This window comes from Echiichthys vipera (genome assembly GCF_963691815.1).
Source record: "Echiichthys vipera genome assembly, chromosome: X".
Classification (NCBI taxonomy): domain Eukaryota; kingdom Metazoa; phylum Chordata; class Actinopteri; order Perciformes; family Trachinidae; genus Echiichthys; species Echiichthys vipera.
This window is the reverse complement of record NC_139825.1, coordinates 16,793,480-16,804,847: the sequence shown is the minus strand read 5'-3', so window position 1 is coordinate 16,804,847 and position 11,368 is coordinate 16,793,480. Positions and strand designations below refer to the sequence as shown.

Genomic DNA, 11,368 nt, shown 5'->3' with positions numbered 1-11,368 from the left:
TTTCTTCCAGGTGACAGTAACCCCAAGGAGAGCAGCCCCTTCATCAACAGTAGTGATGCTGCCGCAGAGAAGAGCCAGCAGTATGACGGCAAAAACATGGCCTTGTTTGAGGTACAGTCCAGTATTCTGCACACGCTGATTTGTTAACGCACACAATCAGGCATGATTGTTAGAGGCAGGATACACTCAGTCTCGCAATGCAGTGATTGAAAAGGGGCCCTGTCATCTATTAATGAGGGTAATTGCTGTGTGAAGGGCATGTTGGAACCTCAGGTTAATGCAAGCAAATATCACACTGCCACAGGAAAGAACTTCAGCGAGGCAAGCTGTATTTACTCTGTGCTCTCAGTGGGAATTCTAAATTAAACAAGAAAAAAGAAAACAAAATCAGAAAATGAACTATTTATTGTGTTTTGTGCACTTCTTTTCTAGATGGGTTGAAAAAAGCTGTGTAGCACAGTAGCAGAATTTGTAGTATTATCTACAAGCAGGTGGTTCAATGCCAAACTGTATACCAAAGATGTGGCCTGACAGTCTTTGAAGTATTGCATCTCCTTCAGAATCCCTGATGAAAATGCTCCAGCCCTCCTGTTTGTGTTTGTGTTTCTGCAGGAGGAGATGGACACCAGCCCCATGGTGTCGTCTCTTCTCAGCAGCCTCGCCAACTACTCCAACCTGCCCCAAGGTAGCAAGGAGCACGAGGAGGCCGAGAACAATGAGGCTGAATCATCTCGCAAGAAACCTGTCAAGGTATTTGACAAAATCCATGGAGAATCCATACACGCAGTACAGTGCACACTACAGTACATGCAGTAATTATAAGGAATAATTGTTGGATACAAATACAGCGTATCTCTGTTTTTAAGAAGTGGCCTTTTTATAAATATATGTTTAATGTTCGGCAAAGTTAACCTATAACACTACAAAATTCTGTCTAAACCACTTAGTAGTAGTGGTTTTTCTCCCATGCATAATGTGGTGCATTATCTGCAGCATTTTTGCACTTTCTCCCCATTTTAATCTTCCTTTCTATCATGTAAATTATATTCTGAGCTTTGCTCTTCACAGGAAGAACTAATTTACTGTAAACTACTATCTGTGTCTGCTGGAATCGATAGAAAGGGGTAACAACTGACCTGTTCCTTTCAATAAATCATTGTATTTCTATCGAAAATCAGAAAGAACTGCAAGTGATTAGCTTTAAATGCGCTACAGTAAAAACAAAAGCACTATTGGGTTTTCTGGGGCCATTCTATATAAAAAGAAAAAGGGTAGTGTTTTCTATGATGCATTGTGTGCATTGTGTGTGTGCATGTGTGCGCATGTGTGTGTGTGTGTGTGTGTGTGTGTGTGTGCGTGGATGTATCTGATGTCTTTGTTGTGGTGTATAATGTATATATGTATTAATGTCAGGCCTTTTATTTATGTGATCTATCTACCTAAATCAGAGATCTTCAACATGTGGGTCCGCGACCCCAAGGGGGGTCTTCTGAGTTACTGCTGGGGGGCAGCCAAATTAATGTTTGATCCTACTGTCATTTAAACTGTGAAAATATACGTAATTCAAAATTCAATTCAATTCAATTCAGTTCAATTAAATTGTATTATATAACTATATAGTGTCAAATCATAAAAAAGTTGTATTTCTATATTCCATATAGAGTAGGTCTCGTCCACCCTACAATTCCCTCATGAGCAAACTGCAAGTCCCAAAACATCAATTTGCAACGGAACGTCGGAACAGACCCAGCTCTCTGGTGGGCCACCAACTGCCTTGACCGGTCGGGGAGGATAGAAAAAGAGAGAAACGCAGAGATGCACAGTTACCACAATAATAACATTAACATAACAGAAATAATAATAATTATGGCAGTGGAAATACCTGAATGATATAACATGAATCCAACATATTATTACCTTTTTGTGAAACAAAAACACAATTTGATTTAATTTCCACAACATTGATGATAGTTTAACTGGCCTAGGTAAAGTAGGCATTGACAGATAAAATTAAGATTTATGATGAATTGTGCTTATTATTATTATTTTAATTTGCTATTGTAATAGCTTAATACTATATGCACCAAAGGGGTAAAAAAAACACATATAATATATATGGACAACGTGTTCACCTGGGGAAGAGCCCTTATGCTTGTTACCAGGAGATGGTCTTTAATAGCGTGATCACACTGTCCTCCCGGACCACGACCCGGACTTTAGGGTACTTGTCCCCCCTCCCTCTCCCCCCCGCGCCCCAGCCCCGTTTGTACTCACACTACCAGGGCCTCGGCCAATACTTCTTGCTGTCCATACGCCTTCAAGCCGTAACACGTCACACGCGCACGAGCCCTACGGCAGTAGCGTTATGTCCGCCTGTTCGGACATGTAAATAGAAGGACGGACCATGCGCGGACATTTAACAACAACAACAATGGTGGTGAAAGGTTCACGTTGGTGTGGTGCGGAGGTGGAGTGTTTACTGCAGATTTGGTCGGATGAAAATATTCAAAAACAGTCAACAAGACGCACAAAAACTCCGAGGTCTATGGAAAGATTTGTAAACAAAGCCACACACACGCGATCAATGCGTGTGACGTGTTACGGCTTGAAGGCGTGTGGACAGCAAGAAGTATTGGCCGAGGCCCTGGTAGTGTGAGTACAAACGGGGCTGGGGCGGGAGGACAGTGTGATTAGGGCGGACTCACACTATCCTCCCGGACCGAGACCCGGACTTTAGGGTACTTGTCCCCCCTCCCTCTCCCTCCCGCGCCCCAGACCCGTTTGTACTCACACTACCAGGGCCTCGGCCAATACTTCTTGCTGTCCATACGCCATCACGCCGTAACACGTCACACGCATTGATCGCGTGTGTGTGGCTTTGTTTACAAATCTTTCCATAGACCTCGGAGTTTTTGTGCGTCTTGTCGACTGTTTTTGAATATTTTCATCCGACCAAATCTGCAGTAAACACAACGTGAACCTTTCACCACCATTGTTGTTGTTGTTAAATGTCCGCGCATGGTCCGTCCTTCTATTTACATGTCCGAACAGGCGGACATAACGCTACTGCCGTAGGGCTCGTGCTCGTGCGCGTACACGTGCGCACGCTCGTGCTCGTACATGTGCAAACGGCTCCGCTAAAGCCCACCTATTTCAAGCGGGCCGTGGACGGTCAGCTGGCCGCAGTTGAGCGCGGAGCGGGTGCGCTCACACTACTTAAAGGTACTAGACTTTAGCTGAAAAACCGGTTTTGGCCGCGGCCAAAAGGATAGTGTGATCAGGCCCTAAGTGTAACCAAATAAAGATTTGTACTTTCCGTTACATCTTTAATCCCTAACAGCAGAGTTATTGATTGTTTTGTTAACATACTCACTGGAGAGAAAGAAAAAACTCCACCAGTTTACAACTTGTCAATCATTCTCTGTTGATATGATAAATCCCCTGTTCATCTTACAGGATTGCATCTTAAATGCCACTCAATAATGATTTCCTTTCACATCATCCCCTGGTATTTTCTTTTTGTTGGATGTTGAGATGCCAGCAGGAAGGAGTTTACTTCTCAGCTGTTAATAGACAGACAGGCAGCTACATTATTAATCCTGTGGGAAATGGTGGTTTTAGCAGCTAGGCGAGATGTGACATTGCAAAGCTGAAATAAGAAGAGCTGCTGATAATGATGACGATAATGCGAATAATCCCAAATTAGCATGACAGACTGGTGGGATATTAACTGATTCACATCTTAACTTATCTCACATAAAAACACCAAACTCACCATGTGAGGTAAAACACAGTGTAGACATTGTGGGTGGCCACAGCAGTGATAGGTTGACAGCTTTTCTATGACATTTGACCCAGTCTGTCTTCCGAGATGCCCAATCAGTCTGATATATTTTCTCCCTGATATCTGCTTTTCTTCTCACGTATGTCAGCCACTTGTCAATTCTTTTCACTCAGTGAAGTTTTCCTTCTTGTTCCTCACCTTGAAGCAAATGTCAGTGTATCTGATATACTGTCTACTTTTCCCAATATGAATCCAGTCCTTGAGGTATACAGTACCTCAGTGGTAAAAAAAACCACCCAATAAAACGTTTCAATTTGGAGACAACAATTAAAGGTACAGTCGTTTTGATTTCTGATTTCTCAGTAGCGGATGGAGCTCATTTGACAGTGAGATGGTTCAATTGTTCAGTTGACATGAGTATTGCATTTTAGCCACACTAGCAGCATGTCTCCAATTAACTGCCAAAATAAAATATCTCAATAACTACTGGGTGGATCGCTTATATAATGTAATATAATTTTGTGGAGGATAAAGTCCCCAGACTTCGATTAACGTTTCCTCTCATATTCAGACAGATATTATATAGGTGTTATAGGTAATGCCTACTTCTAACATAAAATGTTTTCAGAAATGCATTTTAGAGTACTGTTTAGATGTAGTTTTCCACCAAGCAAACAACTGACTTTGTTAGTTTCAGACCAACACAGTTCAGGTCATGTTCACTCCCAGCGCCCATGTTGTGTAGATAGTAGATGTACTTGCACCCATGTGTGCACCCATTGGAGTGTTGGTCCTAAAATGAGGTGTGGTCAGGCGCATTGTTAGCGCAATGCTATCTTGAGGTAGCTTAATTGATTATTTCAGAAGCTGAGAGTTTAGTACTGTTTCCCCTTTAAAGTTACGTGTTTTCCTTTTTCTTCTTAAATGTTTGCTCATATGCAGTCAAATGGAGTTATTGACGGAACAGAGGACTGTGAGACAGTGGAGTAGCCACAGCATGGCACATGAGCAGATCCGTTTCCTCAGCAGAAAACTGTTTGCTGCAGGCACACCTGGCTTTTAAAGGGAATAGGAGATGCCACTCTAATTGGTGTCATTCATGTTACACCCAAAACACACCCATGGTGAATGAAGGCACTAAATAAAACCCATTTTCCCCTTATAATAATATCTGCCGTCTAGCTAGCAAAAGTGGAGTTGGACAGGCCCTAAATGCAATATTATAATGCACATTATAATACAATATGTTTCTACTCCCTTCCAGTGGTATCTTGCCATGTAGATAGATTTGGTTTTATTTGCACAGGTTTTGAGATTTATGCCTCCAGCCCAATACACTTCAGATTACATTTGAAAACATCAGCAACAACCTCTATTTCATCAAGGTCATCCACAGACCTCTCTGCACACAGTTTCCACTGGAACTACTTTCTGTAGAAGAAATAGTCCTCATGATAACAGTTGACAGTGAAACAGGCACTGTTTCTAGAAAGAAATGTAATTTGTGTGACCTAACCTTTAATTTTGTTTTAAAGCTACAATCTTTTATGTCCTGACCGTACAACCATTGCAGGAAGCAGCTTTAGACAGTGTCCACATGGGAGTTTGGCATTGGATCAAAATGTCTTGCTCTTGTTATATTCTCCCATTATCCCAGTTGTCCCAGATATAAGGTGTATTGGTCTGGCTCCCCTCAGCTCGGCTAACCCTGGGAGCAGGTTGAATCTTCCCCCTGTCACCCAACCCCTTCAATACTTTAATTAGTCTGCAAGCTACACCAAGCTGCTGCTTCTCCAATCAGTAGCCTATTCCACAGGCAATCTCTCCATCACCATGAGAGGCTTTTCATTAAGGCAGCCTGTGGTGTTTTATCACTCACACAGCAACCTCTCTCTCTCTCTCTCTCTCTCTCTCTCTCTCTCTCTCTCTCTCTCTCTCTCTCTCTCTATCTATCTCTCTCTCTCTCTCTCTCTCTCTCTCTCTCTCTCTCTCTCTCACACCTTCCCTCTATTTCTCGCTCGACTCCCTCTCTCTTGTCCTCGCTCTCCATCTCCTTCATCATCGGTCCCTTGAGTGGGTGAGTGAGTTGTGAGGGAGGGAAAGTGAGGAAGCGGCCTTTCTTTGTTGCAGTGTGAAAGCCAAGATTAGACATTCGGTTGGCATGTGACATGCGGGAGCAGTGCAGAGGTCACACAGGTTAAAATGGAAATCAGTCACAGCTAATCTGCTTCTGATTTTGGCAAATCAACTAACTGCTGTGGAGAGAAGGCAGCAGCAAAACATTAAAGTGGTTGGTATCAGTTCTTGTTAAATTAACAGTGGATCAAATGAATTTTGAAAAACCCACAGAGAATTATCACCCAACTCTGCAGTCCACTTCAATGTCTGTCGAGAATTTAAACATCTTTCAGCTCATTGATTTGGTTTCTCCTTCAGAATCCCTGATGAAAACGCTCCAGCCCTCCTGTTTGTGTTTGTTTTCAAATTCAAAGCTCCAAACAGTAGACTAAATTAACAACTAGCTTGGGAACATAGTGGAGCACTTAGAAGCTAAAGAACCAGATATTTCCCTCTGGAGTAAAGGGAGACCAAAACAGATCTAAGACAAGATTGAATTGTGGACTTGTATTCACCAGGTGGATGGACATACGGCTCTAAATGAATGCTAATGTGGCTCTGTATCTGCTGGATCAGTAAACAGGCAAACACAGTATCAGCAGTAACAACTTTATAGGTAACAAAATGTCAGTGTTGTTTTTACAGCTTGTAGCACTGCCAAAACAAATTAATAAATGCAGGTTTAGAAACACAGAGGAAATCTTTAAAAAAATAAGATTAAATTGAAAAAAAAAACACGTGCGTGTGCACACACACACACACACACACACACACACACACACACACACACACACAAAGTTAAATGAAAGATTCAGCCAATGCATTAAAGTCTGGTGCATCGACAGACGTTAACATAATACAAATCATGAACCTCTTATTAAAGTAATTTTTCAGACGAGTTCTCTTGCCAAGAATTACAGTAACATTATTCTATAAGCTCTATGTTCCCTATGAATGTTGTCTCCGTCAAAGGTGTTTTATGACCCATGCTCTTTTCTTTGCCCTCCCCCCTCCCTCTCATTAGAACGGTGCATCAAATTGGTATTCACGTAGGCTCCCTTTCGAAGAATGTATTGTGATTAATGTCAGTTTATGGTATATAATAGCAGCGTGCATATGAGTCCACAATGTAGCTAAACTGGGTTTTCACACCAGGTTTTTGTTCTACAGAGTAGGGCTGTAATTTAACTGTTATTTTTATTATTGAATGGATGCCATATTGAGATGGCTTGTTTTGTCTGAGCAAAAGTCCAAAAACCAAAGGTATTCAAATTACAATCATATATGATAAAGAAATCAGCAATTTATCACACTGACAAGCTGGAACTAGAGAAGTTCGGGCAATCCTGATTGAAAAAGAACCAAAACTATTAATCAATTGTAGAAACCATGCTTATTCTTTTCTGTCCATCGACCCATGGATTAATCAACTATTACTATATAAAAGGCCAAGTCAAGATAGTCAACATATCTTACTTCAGGCTGTTAAATCTTATTTTTTTTCTCATCCAAAATAAAATGTCACACTTTGCGTTATATCAAATTATGATTTTAAATGAGCTGAATTAAAAAAACAAAAGTTGAATGGCTTTTTTTAAAAGTACTTTTATAGTTTTTTTGATGCTTTAGAGTTTCTTGACCTTATTAGCTGATTTTCTACTACACTATACTATCAAATTTCTCTAGATTCAACACAATTTTGCTACTTAGTTTTTACAGTGTATAATCCATTTTCACCTGTCCTGCTTTTATCCAAGCTGGGTTGCTGGAGACCTGAATTTTAGTTTGTATCTACTGTACAGCAGCACATGTGCATTAGTGGATAAGGAGACTTTTGGCCTTGAATCTGATAGTGCGGCTAAATAGAGGTTTCACACAACTGGTGGGAACACATGAGGTTTTGTGGAGTCTTTTAACCTAGAATATTCCAGTGACATATGTATACGCTATTTGGAGGTGGTGAGCCTTCAGCACCACAGAGCACGTTTTAGCTGCAGTTGGTCAGATAACTAGTGGATAATGCTTTTACACACACGCACACACACACACACACACACTCACACACACACACACGTCTACGCACCCAATGTGACCATCGACTGACTGGTTCATCATCAAAAGCCGGTCAGGGAGGCTGATGTTCGCTGGCCTCTCCTCTCACTGTCTCTTTAATAATTCAGCACACCTGAGCAGAAACACGTTTACCCTATCAGCTCCTGTTTGGCCAGTAGAGCGTGGAGATGGGGTTACAAGCTCCCAGTCTGCCTGCTTCACTGTCATTAGCCTCCCCTCCTCTCCCTTGCCCTTTACGTCCGCTCAACTTCATGCCTCTGTCTCTGCCATGTTCTCCTCTCCCCTCCTCTCTCTTGTTTTCCTGTCTTCTCTCCTTTCCTCTCTTCTCCTCTCATCTCCTCTCCTTTCCTTTTTCTTCATCTCCTTCCTCTCCTTATCTTTCTTGTTTCTTCATCTTGTGTCCTCTCTTCTCTTGATTCCTCCTCACCTTGTCGCTCCTCTCCTCTATAAAGTTAGATTTCAAACATCACAATATATGGGCTTGCTTACAGTACCACAGTATATCAACTCGTAACCCCTTTGTCATGACTCGTATTGTCACACAGCAGCACTAGTGGTCCTGCAGTAACAGCAACAATCAGCTGGCGTACAAAGACAGGTGCAGCTCCAATAAGGAATTAATAAACATTTGACCACAAATCTATACAGTTTTAAATATGCAGTACATTCTGTTTTTTTTCTACCAAGCCTAATATACTCCTGTAGGAAGTGGTTTGAAGGATGACACAGGTTTGCCAGCCTAAGCAGGTTGGCAGGGTGTCCCAGAGCCCGGGGGCCTGGATGTTTCCTTTCCTCTCTCCTGCAACACCTTTTACATGTACGTAGTCTCTTAACATTCCTCCCCCTACTCTGCTGCCCTCATCCATTTTCTCCCCCCTGCAGCCAACCAAGGATGTGAGATTGATTTCACCTTCCATTTTCAACTCTTCTCTTCTCCAAACTCTAGTGTCTAGTAAAGAGAAGATGCTACCTTTGCTAGCCTCAGCAATTCAGAAGATGTCCATAAAAGGGTCAAAATACAACTGTGGGGGTATGAGGAAAGATAAAGAAAGGGAACATAACATTAATGCATTTCACCAAATAATATACAGTATAAAGCATACACAGTTTTTTTAATGAATGAAGTGATACTCAGTCTACCTAGTGTTTTTCCAAACATGACTGATTTTAGTGCTTTCTGTGGTTAAGGTTTGGCTACGTTTAGGCTACCAAAACTAACCATTGAGATAAAGGTTTAAAGAAACCAATGTTGCAGAAGGAGGTAGCATACTCTTAATGTAGCAGCGAGGTGGTGGCCAGGCATGTGGTGCATCTGGCATTCATGCCCCGATGGCACAGCACATCCTCAGGACGCAGCAAGCTCCAGGCAGGGGACGGTCAGCTTCGGGCCACCTTCACCCTGAGCCTTTCCAAGCTTACAAGCTGAGCCGTTCACAACACACAACCACAAAGAAAATTCAGCCAGATAGGCAGAGCCGGGGAGACAAGCAGATCCTCCCACACCAAGTGACCGTGAGTTGAGTTGAATCTCCTGGGGAGACCACACACACCCTTCCCGTTGAAAAGTATAAAAATATTTTAGGTTCATTATGAAACTGTGGTGGACATAACGTTACCTAAACTGTAGATAATAAATGGAAAACCCTCAATTATTGTGGGAAATGAGAACTCAGGGAGTCTTTATTTTACATTAAACAACAAGAAAGTTGTTGCATTATATACTTTTATCATATCTTATTTACGTCAAATGCTTTCCCAACCCAACCATACACTGCGACAGTACAACGTCACATTTGCTACTTTGACCGGACAGTAAGTACTCTCGCAACAAGAAGTGGATTGTGAGGAAAGCTTAAAATTGGATTTTTTAAAAAATGCTGAAACAAACAATTATTTTACTGATGAAGGCAGCTTCAGAGTGAAGAAGCAAACAGAGCATTGCCAGATCTGTTTAAATGCAATAACATGGTGCTAGGATTATTTCTTCAGTAGGCTTCAGAGCTCAGGGGATCGTGCGAATTAAGTGCTCCTGATGGAGGCTGCAGAGAGGCACAGAGAGGTCCAGTCTGGTGAGAAGCTAGTGGTAAGTGGTAGGGTAGCAGGAGGTAGTGAATCTGAAGTAGGTGCCTCGGCAGATGTACCGGAAGGTCCTGTTGTGCGTCTAACACACCTGAGCCACTTCCCAGGGGGTCGGTGGGCAGCTGTTCCCTCCTAGTTCAGTGGTGCCACGCTGGCCTACCTGTGGCTCTGAAGCAGTCAGTGCTGCATTTGCTCGCAGTGTCCCACTCTCTGGGGAAATCATCACTCTGCTGGCTCCCAGCCCATTAAACAGACACTCATTCTGTGTGTTTGTGTGCCTCTGTCAGAGCAGACGCTAGTCTGGACTGGAATCCCTGTCCACAAATGAACAAATGAAACACCAATTGAATGAAAATACAAAAGCGCACTTTCAATAAACGTCCAGCCTTTTTTCCCCCAGCAGGGTCATTGATCCAATGCATACACAAGCGTTTCATCCGTTTCAGGCTATTTCTCAATATACAGTCGTTAGACGCATCCATTAGTTCACCAGATTTTTTTTGTTTTGGTGGCTGTGAAGCAAACCCACAGAGGTGTTTTATCATGTTCAGGTTCTCAGACTCAGTGTAAGCCCTCTCAGTATCTATTATCTGGGCCTGTGCATCTTATGTAACACCCAGGATTTCTAGCAGACACACACTGTTTTTCAAAGCCTGCCTATTGTTGAATGGGGATTAGAATTTATCACTCAGCTGCCACAGACACTCATACAGAGGGCTAACATACAAGGTCTGCTTGATTGTGGGTCTCCATTGTGTGGGGGAGCGGGTGGGTAAAATGACAATTTATAGTCTGGAGAGGGTTATTGCCTACTTTGGTTATGTTACTCTCTTGTGGAGTGTTGTGGGGCATGAACACCTTTATGTTGTAACACTGAAATGTATTTAAACACCTTTTAGGGAAGATTAGTATAATCTGTATCATCATTATATTCTGTTGCCTTTTGCCTTTTACCCTGCCCCCCTCTGGGTCTAAAGATATGTATGAATAAAAACCAGTAGAGGACAAGACAATCTCACTTAAAACAGTGCTGTTTAAGCTTTTCTGACAAACTATTCTGCCAAGATGTTATGTCTTTTGGATCCAGCAGTCTAACCTCAATAGCTGTTTGAATTAACAAAGCCATAGTTTTTTTCTTATCTATTTTTAATTTAAAAAAATAACAGTCTTGGAAGTTGGTATCATGGCTGCAACTATTTCTCAGCTCTTTTCTGGTTTGATCTGTTCAAGGTGGATTGGAAGGTTTTTTTCCTTAAAAAAAGAGGCTGTGAAATATGTGTTCACCTTTTCAACTTAAAGCCCCACCCTGCTGCT

The 11,368-nt window shown here is 42.1% G+C and overlaps 1 protein-coding gene across 5 annotated transcripts in view; it reads left to right on the top strand.

The window, feature by feature from the left end:
• The window catches only part of slc12a5a (solute carrier family 12 member 5a), a gene marked incomplete at its 5' end in the record, with an annotated part of 169,115 nt that overhangs the window by 120,109 nt on the left and 37,638 nt on the right, over positions 1-11,368 (top strand). For all 5 annotated transcript variants that reach the window (XM_083938584.1, XM_083938583.1, XM_083938582.1 and 2 more), the window contains 2 exons: positions 11-111; positions 613-750. In XM_083938584.1, coding sequence (XP_083794710.1) covers positions 11-111; positions 613-750 — 239 coding nt within the window. The remainder of the gene's footprint in view (positions 1-10; positions 112-612; positions 751-11,368) is intronic.